This window comes from Eublepharis macularius, chromosome 7 (assembly GCF_028583425.1).
Source record: "Eublepharis macularius isolate TG4126 chromosome 7, MPM_Emac_v1.0, whole genome shotgun sequence".
NCBI classification, from domain to species: Eukaryota; Metazoa; Chordata; class Lepidosauria; order Squamata; family Eublepharidae; genus Eublepharis; species Eublepharis macularius.
The window spans coordinates 5,334,533-5,361,581 of NC_072796.1; the positions used below are offsets into that span (position 1 = coordinate 5,334,533).

General features: G+C 46.2%; 1 protein-coding gene across 1 annotated transcript in view; it reads left to right on the forward strand.

Moving 5' to 3' along the window:
• The window catches only part of NRG2 (neuregulin 2), a 232,167-nt gene that overhangs the window by 112,854 nt on the left and 92,264 nt on the right, over positions 1 to 27,049 (forward strand). Inside the window, exon 3 of the mRNA XM_054984860.1 lies at positions 26,079 to 26,250. Coding sequence (XP_054840835.1) covers positions 26,079 to 26,250 — 172 coding nt within the window. The remainder of the gene's footprint in view (positions 1 to 26,078; positions 26,251 to 27,049) is intronic.

Genomic DNA, 27,049 nt, shown 5'->3' on the forward strand with positions numbered 1-27,049 from the left:
GGGAGGGAGGGAGTTCCACACACTCCCTGGTGTGACCCTTTTGATGTTAAAATTATCGCACCCTATCTGAGGATGGGGGCATCCAAAGGAGTTGCTGGGAAATAGGTTCTGGGCAGACGAAAGGAAACACAACTTTACTCAGTGAGTAACAAAACTGTGGAATTAATTGCCAGTGGAGAGAATGATTGCTGTGAGCCTAGACAGCTTTTAAAGGAGGCTTGTATGAATATGGACAAACCATGTCTTGACCTCAAGAAGTTAAGTGTCCAGAACAACACTATTTATTGTTCAAGGTCCATGAAGATCTTCTAGAGGATGGCTGAAACCTATGACCATACACGTATCCTCCCCTGCCCCCAGGATTATTTTTGGTCTTGGAGCTAACTCTAGAAGGCAGGACTGGATATAATGGGCTTGGCATTACAGGCAAGCTGAATTTCGTTTTATCAGTAAGAGAAAGCTCCTAAGGGTGAGAGGAATTCAGGCATCTTCTGGCACTTGGTTTCCTGCTTTGAACAGGAGATTGGATGTCTATAAGGGCCCTTCTGACTCTAAGGGCCAAACTACAAGTGACGAATGACACAGGTTGGACACTTGTCACCTTCCCTCAAGTTTTGATGGGAAATGTAGGCAGCTTGGTGGAATGTTGGACAAGTGACAGTTGAAAAGTCCATTGGACAGCAGTCGGAGAGCCAAACCGCAAGGCCAGGATGCCTACATTTCCCATCAAAACTTGAGGGAAGCTGACAAGTGTCCAACCTGTGTCATTTGTCACTTGTAGCTTGGCCCATAGTCTGTAAGAGCTAAACTACAACAGGGCCGATTCCAGACGGCCCTCTGCATTCCGAAACGTCGCGCGGAAAACGCGAAATATCGCGTTTTCTCGCGCGAGTTTTGCGCGAGGTCGCGCAAAACTCACGCGAGAAAACGCGATATTTCGCGTTTTCCGTGCGACGACGCGCAACGTTTCGGAATGCAGAGGGCCATCTGGAATCGGCCCAGGTTGTAGTTACACATGGCTCCATGTTACACGAGGACATGCACATGAAGGGAGTCGCAATGTTAGCTGAGTTTTAAAAGACAGATCTGAAGGGTCTATCAATTTCCCCTCTCTACAAAGCCTCAAAAATCGCTCCTCAGAGGGTTTATTTATTTCCTCTTCGCCTCTCAGAAGGGGAGGTGAAACTCACAGAGCCTTTGAGGAGGCGAAGAGGAAACAAACAAACCCTCTGAGGAGCGATTTTTGAGGCTCTGTAGAGAGGAAATTGGCACATCCTCCTTCTGATCTTTTAAAACTCAGCTCTCTGGAAAACATTGCGACTCCCTTCACACGCGCGTCCTCGTGTAATTTGTCTCTTGTAGTTTAACTCTAAGAAACAGGAAACCATGGTCAAGAGAACTGAAGTGTAAAGGAAGAGTGGAATAGCCACTTCCACTCATCTGCTCTCCCCATAAATACCCCTGCAGAGGATGGAAGTTGGGCACCTCAAACTGAGTAGCTGCCCTAATCCTCTTTGTTCCCTTTTCAGTCTGAGCATACACCATCCAGCCTTTTCAACATTGTTATTTTTAAGGCAGTGTGGGATGGTAGCACAGTTTGTTCCTCCCACACAGCAGTCCTCCACCCCACAAGATGTATCAGACTGTTGAATCAGGGTGTGCAAGATTATCCCTTCAAAAGCCAGGTGGTGGTCAGGGCAAGCTTTAAGGTGATCACCTGGGCAAGTCAACAATAAAACAAAACCATTAAGGGGGGGGGGAGAATGGGTTGGGACAAAACAGATGGATGGTGTGCTGGGAGAAATGAGTCAGCCTGGTATGCTTTGCCTGGGGCGCTGAGTGCCTTGGGTAGGTCCTAAGCGCAAGCATGTTGGAGCGTGGGTGTAACTGTTTTGATGGAAGAGCAAAATAGGATCAAGGATCGTGTCTTCTTCTGAAAGAGCACTTTACATGTTCAAAGCATTTCCTAAGTCTCAAAAATGTCCTTGGCATTACATCCTACTGGTAAAGAATACCAAAGGTGGCGCCTGGTTTTCATTGCTTCGGAAAAGGCTGTAACGTTGGTGTAATGGGAAGGATGGGGAGTCGCTTTTAGAGACGCTGGTTGTTGATTGCGCACAGCTTTGGTGTACTTTAGTGAGTCTTCTGATTTCAGGTATTGCCTGTGGGATAACAAGAACAAAATGTAGAATTTTGGGGTACAAAATGCCCTTAAACAGAGCCCCCCTCCACGTACCATTTGTCCACCAACTATAAATGTTGCCTTCTTGATAGTTCACCTCTCTGCTGCTGCCTGTCCGTGGCATTTGTTCCTGTTGTGCTGTGCAGCTTTGGTTCACGGCAGAGTGCTAGAAGCCGGCGAGCTCTGAGCGCAGCACCACACACACACACAAAAGCCCCAGAATGTTAAAAAGACGTTTTTGAAAGAGGCTAATGTTTTCCAAAGATTTTGAGTCTCCTGTGGACAGCAGGGTGAGGATTAGATTTCGGGCTGCTGAGCCGCAACCCAGATTGGAATCTGTCTGGCCTGAGAACAGGCTATGCTGTTTACAATGCAGAGAAGGGGAGGCAGCTTGTGGAGAAGAGAAGAACTGTGAGCCAAGCTACAAGTGAGGAATTACACTTGCCTGGCAAGTGAACAGACTCACGTTTATTCCTCCCTGTTCACTTGCCCTCCACTTGCTCTCCGCTTGATCACGTAGTGATCTGTTCACTTGCCAGGCAAGTGTAATTCCTCACTTGTAGCTTGGCTCTGGGATGAAGAAATGTGAGGGAAAGGCCATGAGGAGACAACCGCTTGCGTGGTGGGGGCATGTGCAATTTCCATTCCTTCCTAATTTGAGGGTTCCTATTAAATACCTTCCAGGACATTCTGCAGTGGTTTTGGAGCGACTTTGTAGAACGCGACCCAAACCCATTTAGCTCCCCTTCGTGCATCAATCGCAGGACAGTTGTGGATGGACATTCCTAGAAACCTCTTCACAGCTGAGAACATTCCCCTGAGGGGTGAAGTTAAGATGTAAAGAACAATTTTGTCAATGGCTGTGAATGCAGAAGTTGCCTTTCTGATTTTTACATTTCCAACAACTTGTTTGGGAAGTAATGAAATCTGTTGTTGCTACCAGACCTCAGTTATACTGAATTCCAGGGCTTTTTTTCTGGGAAAAGAGGTGGTGGAACTCAGTGGGTTGCCCTCGGAGAAAATGGTCACATGGCTGGTGGCCCCGCCCCCTGATCTCCAGACAGAGGGGAGTTGAGATTGCCCTCCGCGCTGCTGAGCAGCGCGGAGGGCAATCTCAACTCCCCTCTGTCTGGAGATCAGGGGGCGGGGCCACCAGCCATGTGACCATTTTCAAGAGGTGCCGGAACTCCGTTCTCCCGTGTTCCCCCTGAAAAAAAGCCCTGCTGATTTTTTTAAAAAAATTGCTTCCTCTCTCACTGTCCTTTGTCAGGGAAGAAAGCAGTTTTTGTTGGACCAAGTTTTGATAAATGGAGGAGTTTATAAAGTTACAGTATTATTTACAAGGGGATGTTGGGTTAAAAAAGAGAGGCCATTTAGGGGGAAAAAAGAAGGGCCAGCCAGAAAGTAAGCAAGCAAGCAAAACTCTCATCCAATTTAAAACAAAAATGTCCAGAGACTTCTTTTCTTCATGTTGTCTTTCTCCTCTAGCTCCCTCTGCTGATTTTTTAAAAACGGCACTTCCCCTTATGGGCCATTTTCATCACGGTTCTGTCTTTGTACAGAATTGTTTTTTCTTCCTTTAGTGTGGAGCTGAAAATCTTGCCTTCTGGATGTGGGAGAAACACAGATTGGGAGCATTTACCCACTGAGATTCCACAGAGAAGCGCAGCACCAACTGGGGCTTCTGCAATATACGTGGCAGAAATCATGGCCTCAATATGAAACAGGGCGATTCCCTCAATTGAAACAATCTGAATGTTTTATTACCCTCCTGGAACTTGGCAGCGGCTTTCAAAATGCGTATCAAAACAAAATAAATACAGTTAACAATACAGTAAATAATAACAGTAAATCTATAAAATCACACTTCCTGTAAATTTGCATTTGGCGTCAGGTAGCTTCCAAGTTGGTATGCCTTCACACTGGAGTAGATTTTTTAAAATACGTTTTCATCCTGCCCTTCCTTCAAGGAGGCGGGGTGGTGGGCATCATTCTCCCCTGCTTCATTTTATCATCATGAAATCCCAGGCTCAGCGCAAATTGCTCTCCAAATAATGTTAGCCTCAGTGCAACCAGAGAGAAAATAACGTTAGACACACTTGCTTAAAATCTGTCCTTCATTCAAATACCCAGGCATTTTCCTGCAAACATAGTCTCTAACTTCCCCACTGAATAAAACATTAATAAGGTGTACAACTCAACCCACCTCTTTTTAAAAACTATACTTAATAAATGGGTTTATTATTCTATCTCCAAAGCACTTTTGAAATCCAAGTGCCTTTCAACCCTCTGGTCAGACATTGTCCCAGGGTTGGCTAGTTTGTTTCAGGGCAAAGTGGAGATTTGATTCTGGGGCCATTTCCAGATGGCTGACCTGCACCCGGGACGTCGCACCACGTTTCGGATTGTGCTGGGGAAAATGCGAAATATCACATTCTCTCGGGTGAGTTTTGTGCGACGTCGCGCAAAACTCTCGCGAGAAAACGCGATATTTCGCGTTTTCCCCAGCGCGATCCGAAACATGGCGCAACGTCCCGGATGCAGGTCAGCCATCTGGAAACGGCCTGGATCTCTCCGATCCCGGTCAAATTGGGAAGAGCCCAAAGTTCAAGACTGTATTGCAAACAGCCGCTATTACTTTCTCTGTATAGAAATGATAATTGCTGAAGATAAATGGCAATACCTACTCTCCCTGCCACTGGAAGATAGGATTTGCTGCTGGAGAAAAGCGTGCTAATTTCTGTTCCAATTCCCAATTGCAGTTGTTTTCACCCTAGGCCATGGGGAAATAACCTCTCTGGTATGGTGGTGGAGATGTGCAGTTTCCATCTGACAACCCCCCCCCCAGTATACTTGCCTGCAGCTGCCTGATTGGTTTGCTAGCAGGACAGCCCAGAACATTGGCTGTAAGAGCAAGGAGGCCCATGCCCCCATTTGGGAGAGAACTTTGATACGCAGCCATATTGCTCTAGATTGGCTTCCTCCTGACAGACTTAATTTTTCTTCATGGCTAAGGTGGTGCCAGAGGGCGCCGTGCCAGTGGGCTGGGATAGAATTAGAAAGGTCTACCCCAGGAGATGAATGAATTCTATCCAGCAGTAAGCCTGGGTCCAAGGGTGGCCCCAGACTGTGGGTGACTTGGTACCATATGACTTGCACGACTGCTTGCTACTGTTCAATGGCAGCTTTTCTCCGAAAGCCAGTGCAAACCCATCCAGAATGTGTGACCCCTTAAATCCTGGACGAGACCTTCCACTCACCGGTAGCACTTCCATTTTGCCAGGATTAAGCTTCGGCTTGGTAGTCCGCATCCACTCCAGAACTGTCTCTAGGCACTGGTCCAGGGTCTCTACAGACTCCCTGGGATCAGCTGCAAGTGTGAGATGGAGCTGAGAGTGCTCTGCATGTTGGTGCCAACTCAGCCCAAATCTCCAAATGACTCCGCCCAAGGGTTTCATGTAGGTGTTAAGATGCATGGAGGATAGGATTGAGCCTTGCCGGACCCCACAGTCCAAGGGGCTGAGCAGCAATCCTCCGGCACCACCTTCTGAAACCCGCTGTCTAGGGAGGATCAGAACTACCCAATCCTAGCCCCAAAAGGCAGTCCCAAAAGATACCGTGATTGATGGTACTGAAAGTCGTTGAGAGATCCAGGAGAATCAACAGAGTCGCACTCCCTCAGTCCATCTCCTGGCACAGGTCATCCTAGACTAGAGCGATCAAGGCTGTTTCAGCCCTGTAACTAGGCCTAAAACCAGGTTGGAAAGGATCTATAACAATTTAGCCTGATCCCCTGGTTGGAGTCAGTTGGATAGAAGTTTGGCAATAAATTGTGGGATTTGTTCAAGATTCTTTGCAGATAAAATCTCTGTGCTGTGATCTGATGGAAAGGCTTGGTTGCTTGGAGATTGGGCAGTAGAGGTTCCCGGAGTACCATTTAGATGAGTTGCAATGGATCTTTCCGGTAGAGGATGGCAGATTTCTTGGCCTTGGGAAGGAACGCTCACACTGAAAACCTGGAGCCTTTCTCCCTTCCAAGTGTTGTGCCAACCCTTCCTTTATGTTCTTTCTCACAAGACGGTTAGAGGTGGCAGCTCATGTCAAAATCCAAAGCCTTTTCTGCGATCGCTCTGGAATGGGCAGTTGGCTGAGATGGGGATCGCACACCCCCTCCTTGTTTTCTGCAAATTGTTCCTATTTAAAAGGGCTTTTAGTTTAAGCTAATGATTTGATTGATCTATATTGCCTTTTTTTAAAAAAGAAGAATTTTTAGTTTTAAAGTGTCTTGGCTATCTGGTGCATATTTTGGGGCTGTATTCTGTCTTTGGTCTACATGTTTGCAGGGCCGGCGTCCCCATTGAGGTCAGGTAGGCGGTGGCCTCAGGCGCTGGGTGCCGGAGGGAGTGCCGGAGGAGGCGCAGGAGGCAGGAGCACGCGCCACAAAGCAGCAGCCTCCTATCCTTCCCGCTCCGCACCACCACCAGCACAAGCCCCCGGCCGGGCACAGCCGCCGTGGGCAGGCATCTGCAACGGCACAGGCAACGGAGTGGGAGAGCTTGGAGGCCGCCCACTGCAGTGATTGGGCCGGCGGCAGCGCACACGCTCCCGTGATGATGTCACGCATGATGTCATCACTCAGGTTGGTGCGTGCGCTCTTGCGCGCGCACAGGGAGGCCCACCCAGCCGTGAGCGCCGCAAACCCTTGCGCCACCCCTGCATGTTTGGGACAAACAATTTTACGTGGACTTCCCTGCGGTCACCTTGGCTGGAGAAAGGCAGTTTAGACAGACAGACAGACAAGTAGTGAAGATGGATTAGTTTGGATCTCAAAAAGTTTCTGCTCATCTTTGTCTGTTTCTTCTAAAGCGGCCATGAGGAAGAGGTTCCTTGCTTTCCCCAGACAGGCCCAGTCATAGTTTTGAAGCAAGGATTTTTAGTTCCTGTTTATTTCCAATGAATTTCAATTATTTGTTAAAGTGAGTGGTGAAGGAGCCCAGGAAAGGGATACCGAGGAGCCAGTCTTCCGTCTTCATACCTGGCTGCCTTTCTCTCTGAGCTGAGGCAGAGTGGACAGCAGTGGCGTAGCAGTCAGTTTCCCCCTCGTTGGTGTCCTCTCTCCCTTCCGTGTCTGGCTGGGCATGGATCCTAAACAGACCAGGAAGCCAAGCAGCAGTCCGTGGCCCCGTTAACTGCAGGGTTTTGATAAGTTCCTCTGTCCCCGTCTGCATTTGGAAGTGGAGACTGCAGAGCGCACCGGCTGCTCCTCCCCTCTGCCCCACTGCATCACAGTAGGGACCAGCAGGGAGGCTTATCAGATGAATATGAGACCGGCCTCAACCATCCCTTTCTTTGGGTGTCTACAGGTTTTCCCCTTATTGTGCTGTGCTTGTTGCCTGCATCTTGCCAAGAAAGACCAAAACGGTGGCTGCATCTGCTGTTGCTACCTCTTCTCACATGCAGAGAAATCAACTTGGCTCCATGTCTGCTTGTGAGTCTCTCTACACAAGGCATCTTACACGGGGACACTCACGTGAATGATCTTCCACTTGTTCTCCCATTGTGGATACACATGCACTGCTAGGGAGATAGAGTACACTTGAATATAAGACCACACAGAAAGTGAGTCCCTCGAGTGTCCCCATAAATACATTTTTAATACATGAATACACCCCAACAGCATCCAACTTAGGGCAGGTAACCCATGCAGATACACACAAAGCAGACTCTTGCATCCACTAGTCACGCTGTGATAGCTTGTCATCTGTATTCACACGCTTTAGTTCCCTATTTGAGTTAGTTTAAGGAGAGAGATGCCTTCTTACGGATGACAAATACTTAAGGAGGTGGAAAAACAAACCTCGTCTCAATGTTTGTTTACGGTTGAAATGAAAGGGGGCGGAGCTTGTGTCTGCTAGCCCCATCCTTGTCCTCCCCCATGCGTGCTTTTCATGCATTTGTGGATTCCCAAATGTATTCAGGCTCCTTGCAAGTGACCGTGCCCTTAGTTTTAGGGGGATTTTCCACCTACGTACGCAGATTCTTTTGCAGCTGGCCCCTTGAATGCACAGAGGTTGGGGACAAGGATGGTAAATACAGTTCCAATCTGCTCCTCCCCTCCCACTGGCAGATATGGCTATCCAGTAGAAACATTTGCACAGTTCTGCTGGAAAAAACTTACTATGGCCATTTTTGCTTTTAAGGAGCTAATACATAGGCTCAGGAAGGGATGACCTGAATTCTGGCCAGGTTAAAATTTTAATGCAAAACCTTCTGGATATATGTCCTCTTCCAAAACCCTCCCAATTCTCAGTGTGTGTATGAGTTACCCTTCCTTCTTTCTATGAAATCCTGGGAAGTTTTCAAAGCGAGGGGAGGCTCTTCCAACTTTATTCATGGGGTGTTGGACCTGCTGTGACACAGTTCCTTGAAGTATTGCTTGTGTAACTGTCAGTTCTAGGGACGGCAGTCCATGGCAGATAGACCCCCAAACCCCTCACAGCAAGCATTGGTTGAAAAGGTTTTTTATTTAGAGAGCCAGTAAGTTCATGGGTACGTCCATAGATGAGTAAGTTGGCAGGAATGTTATACAAGCATATGCACTATTGATATATGGAGCACAATTCCCTCCGTGCAATTTGCCTTTAGGTGCAAAAATCCTAAAAAGTTCCATGAGATCATAATAGCTTTGTCTGGACAGAGAAATATAGAAGGTTACAAGGAATCAAACTCCCGCTTTCCCCTGTGAGGAGTTACAGTACAGCGGCAAGGTCAACAAGCATACTTTCAGAGATAACAGGCTGGCTACTTTCTCTCACCATTAGTACTTTTGTTTTTAGGCTGGCCAAGGACGGCATGAGTGTAATGGTTACATTATATGAGCACGACATGAAAGCACGCAGGATACAGTGGTCAGATCAATACAGATGAATGGCATGGATGAATGGCATGCAGACATGACAGTAATGGCAGATGCCCGGGTCACACGAGAGTAGTTTAGAACATAGATTGATCCCTCTTATGAGACTGTCTCCCCAGTTTACAGGAGGGCTGGCAGTGGCGCAGGAAGGAGCTGTGCGGACGTGTAGAGACCGAGCGTAGTGTCGTGGTTAGAGTGTGGGACTAGCATCTGGGAGACCTCAGTTACTGAATAATCCCCACTCTGCCGTGAGATTTCACTGGGCGGTGATCATGAGCCAGTCATTGTCTCCTCACCTACTTCATGAGTGTTCTGGGGATAACATGGAGGAGAGAATGATGTCGTCATGTATGCCTGACTGCATACCTGCCATTAGTGTGTGTTTGCTTTTCTGTGCTGGTCTACATTGTACACTATACTGGGTTTCTGAGAGTGTGTGAAATGTTGAACTGCAATGTACTCAGCCGAGGGGAGGGGGGATTGTCTCCTATCCGCTGAAGGTATTTACTTTCACTTCTACAGCAAGCGTCCTTGACGGCAAGCTACAGCCAGCTTGGAATGTATCTTTTCCCAGAGAATGAAATGATTTCATCCTGTGCTATGTCTAGTCTAAACTAATAAGTTCCCATGTAACTCTTTGGGGTTTTCACGCTAGAATGCCAACTGCTGCCACTATCCTAGGGGCGGGAAGGCTTCCTGTAATTAGCACCGTCCTTTTTTGAATAGCCACTTCTGCCAATGTATTCGTATAGACCACTTGGACTGTATAGATCTCTAATAAAAGTTACTTCAACCAATGCACCTGAGTGCTTGCTGTGGGGGACTTGGGGATCTGCCTGCCAAGGACTGACAGATGTAAGCCACGGAGTCCCCATTGGGGGAAAGGAGGGGTGTAAATGAAGTAAATGTTGTGAATACTCCCATGTGACTTGAGGTTTGTGATGCTGTCTGAACAGAGTAGGAAGGAGTTGTGCTCCACCATAAAGGCAATATTAGATGGGGCGTTCACTGGATCTGCACTACTTCCAACATGGTAGATCCACAGCATGTAGCAGAGTACACCCTCTCTCAGAATGAGAAATAGGCCACCCCCCCACCCCCCGCGTCCATTACCCTATCCAAGTATCTCACTGGACAAATAGAGAGAATATGGAATGGAAGCATGGGAAACAATTTTTGAGCTTATAGAAACCTACAAAAAGTGTATTGTGAACAAATCTTTTGCTAGTTTCAGGTGTTGGTCTGCAATAGAGGAGCAAGATTTGATTCCAGTAGCACCTGAAAGACCAACAAGATTTCCAGGCTTTCGAGGGTCAGAGCTCCCTTCGTCAGATACAAACTGGAATGGAGATCTCCGAGCTCTTATATCCCAATCAGAAGATGGGAAGGGTGTTGCAAAGAAGGGCATCAGGAAGCAAAGATACCTTTTGACTGGGATAGAAGGAATCAGGGATCTCCATTCCTAGTTGTATCTGACAAAGGGAGCTTTGATTCTCGACAGCTTTGACAGTTTATACTCTGGAAATCTTACTGGTCTTTAACGTGCTACTGGACTCGAATCCGGATTTCTAGCTAGCCTGTCTTCCTACCACCACCCCAGTTTGCAAAGCATTAAGGTATCCCTGGATTTTATTTTTTAAGGTTATAGAATTACGCTGTAAGATTCCTACTAGGTTGTAATTTTCATTCATTCCATCTAATTCTGAATTTTGGCCGTGGTGTCTGATCTTTAAAAAGTTGCATTTGTGCGAGGACCGGATTATAACTTTCCTTTCTAATATTTAAATACCACGATTTAATGATGTCACCTGGAGTTTTTGTAAGGCCCATGTTTGCCATCTATGTATAAAACTGCAAAGGGTTTGGAATCACCAGAGCCATACTGGACAGTGGCCATAAAAGAGGCCGGAAAATATGATTCCGAGATTGTGTGGCTGTTCACTGGGACTGATAGGTTTGCAGGCATAGCTGTGTGATAATTAAAACCAATGCTTTTTTTCTGGGAAAAGAGGTGGTGGAACTCAGGACCACACAATGACGTCACTTTGGGTCAGCTGGAACAAGGGGGGAGTTTTTTAAAGTTTAAATCACCCTCGGTGAAAATGGACACATGGTTGGTGGCCCCGCCCCCTGATCTCCAGACAGAGGGGAGTTTAGATTGCCCTCTGTGCCGCTCAGCGGTGCGGAGGGCAATCTCAACTCCCCTCTGTCTGGAGCTCAGGGGGCGGGGCCACCAACCATGTGACCATTTTCAAGAGATGCCGGAACTCCGTTCCATTGCGTTCCTGCTGAAAAAAAGCCCTGATTAAAAACCCCAAGGAAGAGAATGGAAGGACTTGCCAGTTGTCAAGTGCTGCCCTTAGGAAATTAAAAAATATGTTTTGTGGTTTCCCTGGTATATGCTCTTCCACTGACATCAGAGAAGCGACTGTTTGCCAAAAACAAAAATCAGGTTAGTAGCTGTGAGAAAGCCTGGTCATCTTTTTTCACACAAAATGGAAATATAAGTTGCCTAAAGCATGAAGCATATTATACACTCCATATTACATTTGATGTTCTTCAGAGTCTGTAATTACCCAGTAATAGGTTGTAATGGGATTAGGACTAACAGTGAAATCCTAAACACAGTTACTCCAGTCTAAACCCATTGCTTTCGGTGGTTTTAGAGTGGAGTAACTCTGCTTAGGATTGTACTAGTAGCATCTATAAGACTAACAAAATTTATGGTAAGGCATGAGTTTTTGTGAGGCACAGCTCACATCTCCAGATACAGATAGACTAAGGGCCAAGCTACACATGACGAATGACACTTGAACAGCAAGTGGATTGAGTGGAGGGCAAGTGAACAGGGAGAAATACACTTGCCGTTCAAGTGTCATTCGTCATGTGTAGCTTGGCCCTACCACAGCTACCCATCTTGAGCTAGGATTGTACTGTAAGCCTAGTTAAGTTGAATATTGAGCAACTCACCAGCACAGATTTGGGCAGGATGTTTTGATGCGTATATTAATTTGTGTTGAAAAAAAGGTGAGACCCATTCCACACATTAGTAAAGAGTCCAGTGGCACCTTTAAGACTAACCAAGTTATTTGTAGCATACGCTTCTGAGAACCACAGCTCTCTTCATCAGATGCATCTGACAATGCATCTGACGAAGAGAGCTGTGGCTCTCGAAAGCTTATGCTACAAATAAGTTGGTTAGTCTTAAAGGTGCTACTGGACTCTTTACTATTTTGCAACTACAAACTAACTTGGCTAACTCCTCTGGATCCATTCCACACATTGCCTTTTCTCCGCTGCACAGGTATGTGGGGGAACATTTCCTCCTTGTTGTGCAATGAATCTCACCTCCTTTAGTATATCTCCATTAACGTGTGTATATAAAGTATCTATCAGAAGGACACCTGTACTCATTAACAGCCCTCGAAAAGGTTTTCTTGGTCCTTCAGCTTAAGTCCATGTCTCCGGGCACGTTAGCCTCCATAGGCCACAGCCCATAAGGTGCGCTGGAGTGAGGTGGGCACAGCGTGAGGGCACAGTATCACATGTCGTATGAAGAAATGGAAGGGCCATCCAGACCTCTAAAGAAGAAATTTAATTTAATTTAATTTAATTTATTATATTTATATTCCGCCCTCCCTGCTTTCGCAGGCTCAGGGTGGATAACAAATATCCGCCCTGAGCCTGCGGGGCCTGCGGGGAAAGAAGATGCAGCCAATTTTAGACTTGGATGTTGCCCTTTTTTTCCTCCTCATATTCATGTTACTGTGAGATTTTCAGTAGAAAGAGTTTCAGTAAATGACAGGAGGGGGATTTTATTTCTTTTGGTAAGAATATATCTATTTGACAGCCCCGGAGAACGCCGCATTGTACAGCATTCTGACGAAGCTGTTTAAATGTGTGAAGGAGCTAGTTTGTGGCTGCTGAGTATGAAAGGCTTTCTAACCACAAAGCCATGCAGAGAAAAATTAACCTTACTGTAAATTAAGAATTTTCATGTGAAATTTTCCATAGCAATGATCTCCCACTTAAAATTCCCTCTGAGAAGAAAAGCTGTTTCACCCTGAGAGGTAAACATCCAAGGCCCAGTTTCTGCTGATCAGCTGCTGTGACATCGTTAAAATCAGGAAAATGTTGGGCAGGGAGTGTGTGTGTGTGTTTGTGTGCGCGCGTGCATGGATAGCCTTTATAACCAACATTATGATTTTTCACTCAATTGCCTTTGTTTTCTGCAACAGCTGTTTACTGATGTTTTACAAAAAGACCACACGTGCAATCATTTCCTTAAAAGCGAGGCATGGAATCATGGAATGTTAGGGTTCTGATACTCTTGTCTGATTATTGTTTCTGTTTCAATTGATACATTTCACATGATTAAATTCACCAATTGAACAATGATACTTCTTTCCGTAATAAAGAGCAAACGTCCAGTGGCACCTATAAGACTAACAAAATATGTGGTAGGGTATGAGCTTTCGTGAGTCACAGCTTCTTCAGATACAGCTAGAAGGTGAGTCCATCTGTCCTTGTATCTTGGAGAGTGGAGTGATTACAGAAGCCGAATGATAATAGCTGATGAATGACAGGCATGATAGGATAGGGTGGGGGCATGCAGAGGCGTAGTTGGTGTGGAGAATTCAGCATTGGTAATGAACCAGGAAGCCTAGGTCTTGATTCAGTCCAGGTGGATGCATTGTCTTGAGCTTCGTTATCAGTTGCAATTCAACAGTCTCTCTTTCTAATCTCCCTTTGAAATTCCTCTTCAGGAGAACTGCTACTTTTAGATCAGCAACTGAATGTCTTGGAAGGGTAAAATGTCCCCCCACTGGTTTTTTAATGTCTTGGTTTCTGATGTCAGACTTATGTCCATTAATTCTTTGTTGAAGGGACTGGCCAGTTTGTCCAATGTAGAGAGTGGTGGGGCATTTGCTGTCATGTGATGGCGTAAATCACATTGGAGGACGAGCAGGAGTATGAACCCGAGATGGTATGGCTGATGTTGTTGGGTCCGCTGATGGGGTTGCTCAGATGTGTATGAGAGCAAAGTTGGCATCTTGGTTTGTTTCAGGCCTTGGTACCAGAGTCCATGTTAGTGTTAAGTAGTGAAAGTTTCACTTTCAGTTGCTGTTTTTTTCAGGAATTAAAAGTGAAACTTATTTTCTGAAAAAAAATAAAGAACCTGTCCATTTTAAAGGAGATCGGATGGCATAACATCAGGGCTTTTTCCCAGCAGGAACGCGGTGGAATGGAGTTCCGGCACCTCTTGAAAATGGGCACATGGCCGGTGGCCGTGCCCCCTGATCTCCAGACAGAGGGGAGTTTAGATTGCCCTTCACGCCGGCGAGTGGCGCGGAGGGCAATCTAAACTCCCCTCTGTCTGGAGATCAGGGGGTGGGGCCACCGGCCATGTGCCCATTTTCGCCAAGGGCGATTTAAACTTTAAAAAACTACTTCCTTGTTCCAGCTGACCCAAAGTGACATCATTGTGCGGTCCTGAGTTCCACCACTGAGTACCACCCCCTCTTTTCCCAGAAAAAAAGCACTGCGCAACATTAATATAGTTCTGATATATAGAGAGTTCGCCAAATGCTGTGAACTGTAATTGCTCAGAGCTGGTACTCCAGGGGTCTTCCTCCACTTTTGTATTGCTCTGTGCCAATAGGAACCCTGTTCTCTGTTATCCCAGCATCTGACTTTATGAATATTTCAAATATAACCTGCTGGGTGGGATGCGGCCTCTGATACTCTTCCCGTCATTAGACAATATATAGGCAGATTGCTCGTTTACAGTTAATTATGCTTTTAAGTTAAAACACTTAAATTATGCCCCTAAGCATTTACGTTATAGTATGTTTTTGTCATTAAGGCTCTTAAATTCAGTACCTAGTGTAATCAAAGCTATGCTAATTAAATCTATAAAAGCCTTCTAAGGTAGAACTTAGAGTATAGCCACTTAGAGCAAGATATTGAGATATTTAGTTTTGCCATCCCGTTCCTCTGTGCAACAGGCTAAACTGGATGTGAAACGTGGAACGTCTCAAAAATGTACATTGCAAGGGGAGGAGATTAGGTAAATAACTAGCAAACTATTTTGGCTTGATTTGTTTCTTTATTTAAACATTGTTACACCACCTCTCCTCCCAACGTATAGTGAAATCCTAAGCAGAGTTACTCTGGTCTAAGCCCATTGAAATGAATGAGCTTAGCCTGGAGTAACTCTATTTAGGATTTCACTGTTAGACACCAGAAACAAGAACTCTAAAGATGACCATAGTGGTCAGATAGGTTCATATCTGGGAATAGGCTGTCCTTCAGATATGCTGGCCCCAAGCCATATCGGACTTTAAAGGTTAATACTTGCACCTATTGGGCCTGGAATTAAATTGGGAGCCATTGTAGGTGGAACAAGGGTGGAATGATATGGTCCCATTGATACACTCCACCCAGAATTTTGGCTGCAACATTCTTTATTAATTATAACTTCTAGACAGTCTTCAAGGGCAGTCCCACGTAGAGAGCATTGCAGCAATCTAATTTAATTTAGATATCTACTTGGGGCCACCCAGAACTTTTTCTGTTTGACCAGTTAGGAAGTCTTTTTATTAGTGTTATACTGGAATCTACTGATCTACCTGTAGTTCACACCTTCGGCTTCTCGCAAGGCCAGTTCAAGGTGTTTTGACACTCCAAGAAAGGTCCACCCAAGCCCTCCCTAAGTCTGAGCTTTGCCCTGCACCTGATTAGTGGCACTGTGGGCCTAGGAGGGAAGCCAGTCACCTCTCATTCTCCTGGTGGCTGAGAGTGGGACCACAAGTGACGCCTGACACAGGTTGGACACTTATCCACTTCCCTCAAGTTTTGATGGGAAATGTAGGCAGATTGGTGGAATGTTGGACAAGTGACAGTTGAAAAGTCCATTGGACAGCAGTCAGAGAGTCAAGCTGCAAGAGTGGGGATTTGTACCAGGATTTCCCAGACCCTGGTCTGACCCTCTGACCGCTATACCATGCGGGCTGTCTGTATTATGATATGTTGACATATCCATCAATTGTGCCGGTTTTCCTGGTATAGCACTGACTTCTGAACTAAATATACATTTTTTCAGTATAGGAAATGGGACTGGCATGGCCAAGCAACACTGTAAGCGCTTAATGGTGCAGCACATAACTTTTGTGCAAAGAATTCTTGGGGTCAAATGATACTATATGTTTTTCGATGAGTTGGAGAAACAGGGCCCTACTTGCTTTCCCATAATCATAGAACTGCAGCAGTCAAAGGCATTTTTAAAGTTCTCGGGAGACAAATCAGGGTCTGATGATAGCCTGCAGGGAGGAGGGAGAGGAGGCAAGACCAGGATGCCGACATTTCCCATCCCTCCTGTGCGCCTCTTCAGTGCGCCGCCCCGAACTGTCCATTCAGCACCTTCTAAGCTGCTTCCGCAATTCAACAGCAAATGCAAATGCATTCTCACAGTCGCAACAGAGCATCCCACTGCAGTTCCCTCCATGGCTTGCTAGCCTCAGCCCCCTGCAACAGAATCCCCACCCACCCACCCCGCACCACTGGACAACTTTTTTTACTTTATACAAAGCGGCTCGTCTCTCTTCCGTTTTATCCTCATAACAACTTTATGAGGTAGGTTAAGGTGAGCATGTGTAACTGGCCCAAGATCACCTATTTTTGTTTTGCACACATTTTTATTGTGGTATTTATGTTGTTTTGCAGTTTTTATAAATATGTATATAATTTATCTATGTTAAGTAATTTTTATAATTACTTATTTCTGTTTAGAGGTCCTCATTTGTTTCTCTTTGTTTCTCTTCCGCCCTTTAAATCACACACTTTTAATTTTGTTTACATGATTTAATTTATTCATTTAAAATATTTATATTGCTCCTCATCTCCTTAGATCCAAGGTGAGTAACAAAGCAATGCCTGTGAAGTTCATCTCTTTTTTCGCCTGCCTTCTAGAATGTGAAAACTCTCTTTCCAGCTTGATGGCAATGCGTGATCCTCTTTCTGTTATAAACGTTGGTTCAGTTTTTGGTGAGCGCAACCATTCCCTTTGTGTTCTAGAACTCTGGTTGTTCAAAGGACCATGTGGCTTTTTCTGTTGTGCGTTTGGTACTGGCTACTGCCCGTTCCTTTGTCCTGAGGATTTGATTATGATCACTCTTTGTGAGCTATATGTGTGAACACGAGGAGGCCTCAACCAGAGCCAGGGCCTTTTTGATCCTGGCACCGGCCTGGTGGAACTCTTTGTCAGATGAAACCAGGGCCCGGCAGGATTTATTATCTTTCCGCCGGGCCTGTAAGACAGAGATGTTCTGCCAGGCATATGGCGGAGGCTACGTTGGGCCCCTGCCAGCCATATGGAAAAGATCAGTCTACCACCCTATATATATATGGGCCATGCCTGAAGTGCAGTATTTTACCATTGCCATCTTGAGGAGAAGTTTTATTGTATATAGTTGTTTTAATTTTACTGTAATGTTTGATCTGTTTTAAAGTGTATTTATGTAAACTGGAATGTTGTACTCCGCCCTGAGCCCGCCTGCAGGGAGGGCGGACTAAAAATCTAATATAATAAATAAATATAGTAAATAGAGGAAGCTGATTTTTGATTTCTGGTTCTTGTTACTGACAGCTAAGAGTCCTCTTATCATAAATCCAGATTCAATGTTACTTCTGCCTTTCCTCCCCTCCCCCCATTCCATCTCTGCCAACTGTTGTTTTGCTCTTCCCGCTTCCGTCTCCAGACTGGTGTTCTCGTAGGGCAGGCCTCTGTGTCCTGAGGGAAAAAAAACACTTCATCTGATGTTAGCTCAGTGTATGATTAGAAAATAAATACTAGTAGTATAATAATCTATCTACCAATGAATTTTCATAATAATAATTTCTTAAAGAGTTGACTGCTGTTCCAATAGATATAATAGCAATAATAATAATGATGATAATAACATTCAATTTATCTACTGCCCTTCAGGACAACTTAATGCCACACTCAGAGTAGTTTACAAAGTGTGTGTTATTATTATCCTCATGACAATCACCCTGTGAGGTGGTGGGGCTGAGAGAACTCTGAGAAGCTGTGACTGACCCAAGGGCACCCAGCTGGCTTCAAGCGGAGGAGTGGGGAATCAAACCTGGCTCTCCAGATTAGAGTCCTGCCGCTCTTAACCACTGTGTTCTGAGATGAGTGTGAGCTATAAGACCTTAAGGCCTGCTGTACTGTGTGCGCACATCTAGATTTCTTTTCCTCTTTGTACATAGTTTTTATATATGTATTAGCAACAAAGCCTGTTGTGGGGGAAAATACAACAGGCTCTAGAAGGGGGAGGGCGGTCAGGCAGGCATTACGTCCTCATCTGTCACTGATTCTGGCTGGATGAAGGCCAGGGGGGGGCATGGCCACCTCCTCTGCACCTGATCCCAGCTAGGTGAAGGGGGGCAAGCATTGCCACCTCCTCCACTCCTGCTCCTGGCTGGGTGAAGTGGGGTGGGCATTGCCACCACTCCTGATCCCAGCTGAGTGACGGGGGGTGGGCATTGCGACCTACTCCATGATTGTTCCCAGCTGGGTGGTGGGCGGGCATTGCCTCCTGCTCCATACCGGATCCCAGCCGAGTGAAGGTGTGTGTGTGTGCATTGCTGCCTGCTCGGCTCCTGATCTCGGCCAGCTGAAGGCAGGGGGTGGGAATTGCCACCTTTTCCACTCTTGATCCCAGCTGGGTGAAGTTGGGGATTGGGCATTGCCACCTACTCTGCTCCTGATCCCAGTTGGGTGGTGGAGGGTGGGCATTGCCACCTGCTTTGCTCCTGATCCCAGCTGGGTGAAGACGGGGGGGGGGGGTGGGCATTGCCTGCTGCTCCACTCTTGATCCCAGCTGGGTGAAGGCGGGGGTTGGGCATTGCGACGTGCTTTGCTTCTGATCCCAGCTTGGTGAATGTGGGGGGTTGGGCATTGCTACCTGCTGCACTCCTGAATTCAAGCTGGGTGAAGATGGGGAGCAGGCATTGCCTCCTGCTTTGCTCCTGATCCCAGCTGGGTGAAGGTGGGGGGTGGGCTTTGCCACCTGCTCTGCTCCTGATCCTAGCTGGGTGAAGGTGGGGGGTGGGCATTGGCACCTGCTCTGTTCCTGATACCAACTGGGTAAAGGCAGAGGGTGGGCATTGCCACCTGCTCTGCTCCTGATCCCTGCCTGGGTTACCTGCCGTGGCACACTCTCTGGAGGTCGGTCTGCCTCATCTGGGCTTCCCTCCACAGCAGCGCCCTCTGGAGCCGTACCAGGGTAGGAAGTGAGTTGTCTTGAATACGTTTAGCCCTTTATATAGTAGGATTCCACACTAATTAAAGTTTTCTTGGCATTCGTGATGCATACTGTGTGAAGTTTGACTATAGCATTTCTATATTTATGCTGTCGAATTCTAAATTCTGAGGATTTCCTCCCAATCTAGGTATACCTCTAACTGCACAACCCTATACGGAGTTATTTCAGTCTACGCTCATTGAAATCAGTGGCTTCGAGTGGCATAACTCTGGATCGAATTGCACAGTATATGTTGTATATTACAATCATATACCTGTACACTTCTGAATCCTTCTAAAAAGATTTACCTGATTAATCCAGGCAAATCCAGGAATTGCAGCTTCAGCATCTTTGATGCCTGCTCCCCCTGGCATCTCCTGTTTTTTTCCAAGATGGGAGGGGAGTGGAAGAAGGGGAAGAGGCAAAAGAGGGGGGGAGTAAGGCAGGGGGGATTCTCTTCCTCTTCTCCCTGGCAGAGGTTCTTTCTCTAGGCTCCCTCTGTGGCTCACTGTGGCTACTGAGTGCCTTTAAGGGAGCAAGTGGAGCGTGCTGGCGGTGACGAGAAGAAGCCGAGCACGCCGGTGGTGGTCAGAGGGAGCCAAGGGTGCTGGCGGCGGCAAGAGGGACCACACTCCCCTTGCTTACCTCTGCCAGCATGCTCAGCTACGCTGCTGGTGTGCTCGGCTCCCTCTTGCTGCCGCCAGTGCGCTTGACTCGGCTCCCTTCCAGCCCGACTGATGGGGGGAGGTGGCTCCTGTTTGGAGTGCTGCTGCTGCTCAAAGCCTTTGGAGAGAAGCCTCCGAGTGCGCCATTCTGGGTCCGTGGGGGCCTCTGACAATCATTAGATGAAAACAACAACAACCAAGGAGGGGGCATGCCCCCACTCTGGTAGGAGGCCGAGTTGGAGGCCTGATTGCCTCAACCACCAAAGGCCTGGCGGAACATATGCGTCTTGCAGGCCTAGTGGTATGATAGTAAATCCCACTGGGCCTGAGTTGTCACAGAGGTCCACCAGGCTGGGGCCAAGGCTGAAAAGGGCCAGGCCCTGGTTAAGGCAAGGTGGAGCTCCTTGGGGCCAGGGACAACCAGTAGCTCTGACCTTTTTGTGCTTTTATGTTCGTGAAGGAGGAGGACTGCAGATCCGAAGGAAGCTGTGTAAATCTTGTGGTGCTAAAGAGGAGAGGGAATAAAAATCTGAAGCTGTTCCTGTCTATCAGAATGAATATTTACTGATGGATAGAAACCCCATTCCTTTGCGGATCATCATAAAAGAGAATGCAATACACTCAGCTGGTTCTGTGCTTGCTTCTCGGAAGACCTACTCCCTTTTAAAATGGCAAAGTATTTCTGAGAATATTGTCGAAGGCTTTCACGGCCGGAGAACGATGGTTGTTGTGGATTTTCCGGGCTGTATTGCTGTAAAGACTCTACAACCCACAATAGCCCTGCAGAGAAGATTAGCATATTTATTTTATTTATTTATTTATTCAATTTATATACCGCCCATCCCAGGGGCTCTGGGCGGTGAACAGTTAAAATTGATAAAAACAAAAACTAAAATCAATATACAAATAATAAAACAAATTAACAAGGTGCAATGGTGGGGAGAACCTTCCCCACCCCAAAGGTGGGAGGCCGACATGGCACCGCCCCCTTCAATCACCAAACGCCTGGCGGAACAGCTCTGTCTTACAGGCCCGGCGGAACGATAATATGTCCCGCTGGGCCCGGGTTTCCATTGACAGAGCGTTCCACCAGGCTGGGGCCAGGACTGAAAAAGCCCTGGCCCTGGTTGAAGCGAGGCGGGCTTCCTTAGGGCCGGGGACCACAAGTAAATATTTATTCGCTGATCGGAGCGATCTCCGGGGAACGTACAGGGAGAGGCGGTCCCGAAGATATGCCGGTCCCAACCCACTCAGGGCTTTAAAGGTAAGAACCAACACTTTGAACCTGATTCGGAATTCAACTGGAAGCCAGTGCAGCTGGTGCAGGACAGGTGTGATGTGTGACTGGTAAGGTATACCAGTCAGGACCCGTGCCGCCGCATTCTGGACCAGTTGTAGTTTCCGGATCAGGCCCAGGGGTAGCCCAGCGTAGAGTGAGTTACAGTAATCAAGCACCAATCCATATGCAAAATCAAGCACCAATCCATATGCAAAAGAACCTCCTCAGGATACCGTGAAGCATTAGCACTCCATTAGCATTCCACACCCTGGGAAACCCTTACAGGATGACACAACCCAACCCACCTTTCTGAGTAGATATAAATCGCCTGCAAACATCTCCTCCACAGTTTGACACTGAGAGATCCCTGTCTTTCGGTGCTACACCTCTGAAGATGCCAGTCACAGCTGCTGGCGAAACGTCAGGAACTACAATGCCAAGACCGCTGCAATACAGCCCGGAAAATCCACAACAACCATATTTCTGAGAACTCCACATTCTTTCTTAAGTGCTGGCTTTACCTGAGTAAAGTACAGTGTTAGTGTTCTTTGTGTTTTAGATGAATATATAAGAAGAAATGCTCAGAATCAATGAATTTATCAAAATATCTGTATTTGGTGTGGTTTTCTGTGCAAAGTTTTGAGTCTGTTGTATTGCTGAACTGGAAAGGCACAATATATTAATACAGGCTCTCTAACAGAACAGAGAACTTAGCCATAACTTTGGACGAGTTGGAAAATGCTAAGTGCTCAAGCATATGATTGTTTGAGCCAGTGACAGTTACAGGTTTTAGCCACAATTTTGTAGATTAACATCTGTAATATCTTTTGCCATCCCCAAGATATCCTGCCACCATCATGTAGGAAAAAGTCTTTTTTCTTTTTTTTAATTAAAATTTTATTATCATACTAGCTTGATACCCATGCTTCGCTACGGTATTTAACTACTTTAAATCCAGTTATAATATTTATGGGTATGTAACTTTTTTTTTAGTTGGTTTTGTAGTATAATAGCATAGTACCAGCTGTTCGGGGGGTGGGGGTGGAGATGAGGTATGGAATGTTGTGAGCCCCAATCAGCCCGCATATGCAAACGACCTTGAAAGGCTGGCCCAATCAGGGAAGAGTGGCCAAATTGGCAGTGGGCGGGGGCACAAGTAGGCAGCAGCCTGCCAGCCACACAGGAAAGCTGTATCCCTTTGGGAAAACACATTTGACCCCTTTTTACCCCCTTAGGGGGTGAATTTCTTAAAATCCCTTCTTAGAGGGTGTTTACATCATGAACGGAATATTCTCCTCAAATTTCATGTTTCTAGGTTCAGGGGTTTGGGCTGGGCGTTGACGAGTCAGTCAGGACACTTGTCTTTATTTATAGAGATGAATACTTAAAATCATCATATTCCAAGGGTGATGGAAAGAAAAAAATCCAAAAATAAAGATCCACACTACGTACAAAGTAAAATCTTTTGCTGAACATTATTCAGTATGATTGATTCCAATAATTAAAAAATAGGTACCATTGTTCTGTAAACATTTCTTGCCTAAAGTTTTTTTCTTTGATACTCAACAGCTGTTATGTTGTTCATAAACATCATGTCCTATATTTTACTAAGACATTCGTGCATGTCTTGGTGAGTTTTCATTTTCAAGACAATTATGATTCTCACTGCTGTGAAGATATTTACATCAATAATATACCATTATGTATCTAAGAAAAAAATTGGCAAGAAATATACATGGTACTGATGTAGATGAGATCCCTAAAAGAGCTAAACTTGGGTTTTTAAAATACACTGCATACCCAGAATCTTGCTTATACATTAAAATATTTTATCCCACTACATTTGGACTGCTAAACAATTCTACCAGATACGTAAGAAGGTTCCTGTCATCTTATGATATCTCCCAACATTTACTAGATATATTTGTGCCATTCTAACAGGGATATAATGCCACCTACATAGCTATGCAAACTTGTTTTCTTTAATATTCACATTCATGGTAAATGTTTTAATTATATTATTTGGTTTTCACCATTCCTATGTTGACATCAGGGCTTTTTTTCTGGGAAAAGAGGTGGTGGAACTCAGTGGGTTGCCCTCAGAGAAAATGGTCACGTGGCTGGTGGCCCTCCCCCTGATCTCCAGACAGAGAGGGGTTTAGATTGCCCTCCACGCCTGAGTGGCGCGGAGGGCAAGCTAAACCCCTCTCTGTCTGGAGATCAGGGGGCGGGGCCACCAGCCATGTGACCATTTTCAAGAGGTCCCGGAACTCCATTCCCCCGCGTTCCCCCTGAAAAAAAGCCCTGGTTGACATAATGACAGACAAGTCTCTCCCGTTTTTCCTTGAATGATAGTACTGGCATGGTATGCTCTGTAAAGTCCATCACAGAGTGTTTTCAGTAACAGCTTCTGAGTTAGCTATTTGAGGGAGAAAAAGAGTTCAGACTTTGTAAGTTCCCTATAAATGTTAAACTTCCTACTCAGAACCTGCAAAAACTTCCTTAATTGCATATATTGGTACCTAGAGACCTTTTCTGGGCTCCAGTTTTCCTTCACTACAAAACGGAATCGTTATTTTAGGTAGACTACTGTAACTCGCTCTACGCGGGGCTTCCCTTGGGCTTGATCCGGAAACTGAAGCTGGTTCAGAATGCAGCTGCATGGGTGGTTGCCAGAGCTCCAGTCATGGCACATATAACACCCATCCTCCATCAATTGCACTGGTTACCAGTTGAGTACAGGGTCCGGTTCAAGGTTTTGGTGTTGACCTATACAGCCCTATGCGGACGGGGTCCAGCATACCTTTGGGACTGCCTCTCCCCATGTTCCCCGGAGGTCGCTTAGATCAGCTAATAAGCTATTGCTGATGGTCCCTGGCCCCAGGGAGGTCCATCTGGCCTCTACCAGAGCCAGGGCCTTTTCAGTCCTGGCTCTTGTCAGACTGTGGCTTATTAAAAGTTGCAATCATATCACCTGAGCTCTCATGTCAGGTAGTGTTCTCTGTAATCTACAAAGTATTGAACACCAGTTATTGCTGACCCTCTTAAATAAAGTTCTGGCCCTCATGCCTCATTCAGTCACATAAATAAAACCTACTGAGAGAGAGTAAACAAAAGGGGTTGGGGGGGTGCTCTGGGCCCTTTCGAGGAAACCTGTACCAGAGTGGTGGCAGCCAACAGGAAGCTTCCCTGGCCCCGTGTTTGCTGTGACAGCATCTATGAGGGATATTAAGAAATGCAATATAATCCTGGGCAATAATTTCACCTTTACCACTGCTACTTTTCCAAGCCACAAGATTTTAAACTTTGACCATTTATTTGAGATCGAATTCTGCTTTCAGAAATGTGTGTTGCACAGTATCCAACAGTATATTTTCTATGTTTATAGAGGTATAGGTCCCCAAATATTTCACATTGGCTGGTAGAAAAGGTGGTAGGAATATCTTTTAGGCATCATAAAACAAACAAGTGGGAAGGCCGTGCCAAAATAACTCGGATGGATGGTGTCAGTTTTATATGAATCTCATATTCTATTTTGGATGTCTTCAAGACAGTTAGAAAAATGAGGTTGTACCTTATTATAAAAAAATTTCAGTTATCCTAATGAAGAAGAATATCTCGGAGGTTGCCAAGCTTCCATTGTGTATGACACATTGGCTGGGCAGCGTTTGCTGTATGCTGCAATGTTGCACAATCTTTTCTGATGCAAGTGGGTTAATTTCCCTTTGCTACTAAAGCATCCCTTAAAGGTCACAGCTACAGCAGCAGCAGATGCCTGGCGTTTGAAGTTGTTTACCTGAGGGCGGTTGAGTCTTCCTATTATCTGCTTGCCGGATTTTACTCTCTCACAGCCCATGCACTCGCTTTTCCTCTTCTCACAGACCTTTTCTTTTAGGGTCCTTGCCGCTCCTGTTTGATGGGGGCAGGCTGTCATTTTGAGAAGCAAAATGACCTTCTGTGCTGCCTGTTGTTTTCTCTATGGGGAGGTGTTTTAGCGTTTTCCCACTTGGCAGCAGAAGAGCAAGTGTACAGTACATTCCCAGTCCCGGAACGAATAGGCAGGCACATGAGCATCGGGGTGGGGTGGGGGGGAGAATCTGCAGTGATTGTGGTTGAACTGGAAGGAAGAGAATCCTCCTCCTGTCCTTCCTTTCCTGTAGCCCAATGCTGCCAGTCAGATCAGCACAGGCTGTGGAATCAACAGCATGTCTGCCACCAGCAGCAGCAGCAGCAGCGGTAAGAGAGAAAGCGCAGCGCATGAGTTGGTGAGAGCCGAGGCTGCAGAATGAGGGCACGAAGCATCCTTCGAGAACGGCCTGCGTGAGAGCACCGCGCTGCCCTCTTTGAGCTCAGTTTAGCTGCCGACTCGGATGGGCATTTCACGTCTCTCTCTAGTGCTTGGCCCAGGGAGAAATGGTGCTGCCATTCTTTCGTAAGGAAAAACGGGGATCTGAGCAGCAGGTGTATCGGGGTGGGAAGAGCTGCAGAGGACGCAACTTAAGGGTCTCTTGATTCTCTGCTTCGACATTTTCAAAAAAAGCGAAGCGAGGCAGCGGTGACTGGGTCACTGTGTGTGGGGGTGGGGTGGGGAGATGCAAGCAGGAGCCTTGGAAGTGGAGGTTTTGTGGGGAGGAACCGGAGCGACGCTTGCGTTCTCATTCCCTCTCGCTGAAAAGAGCCAGCATCACTGCTTGATCCGTTCTTTGTTTTTCCTTCTCTTTTGCAGCTGCCCCCCCGAAACTAAAGAAACTGAAGAGCCTCAGTGTGGAAGTGGGGGCCAAGATTTCTTTGAAATGCGAGGCCAGTGCCGGGAACCCCCAGCCCTCCTACAAATGGTTCAAAGACGGCAGAGAGGTGAAAAAGAGCAAAGATGTCCGGATCAAATATGGAAATGGAAAGTGAGTATTAAACATTTGCTTCCCTGAAATATTTTTTAAATAGTTTTTTTTTAGTTGCTTTCTCTGAAGGCATCCTGTAGGAATGGTTAATTTCTAAACAAAGGGGAGTCATCTCTCAAATGTACCTTCATCTAACATTGGAGCTCTTTCTTGCACCCAACCCAGACTTCTTTCAAGGCAGCTTCCAGTTCTCCTTGGTACTCAATTAATTACTTCCTGTCCTGTCATAGTGCTCTGGCATATCTGAATGTATTCCTAATTAATTACTTTGGATGAGGGGGGATAAGGAATGGGAAACTTGAATTACTGCATTTTTCTTGGCTGCGAAGTGTGCTAGTCATTTATTTAAAATGTTTATATCCCCGAATGGCCTCAGGTGGGGCAGCAAACATGTTAACAGCTTTCAACAATTTCAGAAATTCAAACAATGAACAGTTTAATCTTCATTAAAAATCCTGGTGGTTGCACAGTTTCATATACAGAGTGAGAGTTCTTTAGTTCTGGGGGCTCTAGGTCAGGAAGGACTTTACAGTTCAGAACCGGTGCCTTAACCTGAGCCATAGACTAATAGACAACCAAAGTAAGCTCTTTTCGCAGATGCGTAATCTGTTCGTATTGGCTTACCCCATCAACAAACTTGCAGCTGAATTTTGCACTGATTAAAGTTCTGGAGTTGTTTCCAATTCAGACTGAGAAAAAGATGGAAGAGCAGCCCAGAAAATGCTGGAGTGCAATGGGGTCATTAAGGTTGCTGCCTAGATCTTCGGTAAAAGCAGTGTGGACTGGCCATGGTAGTTCC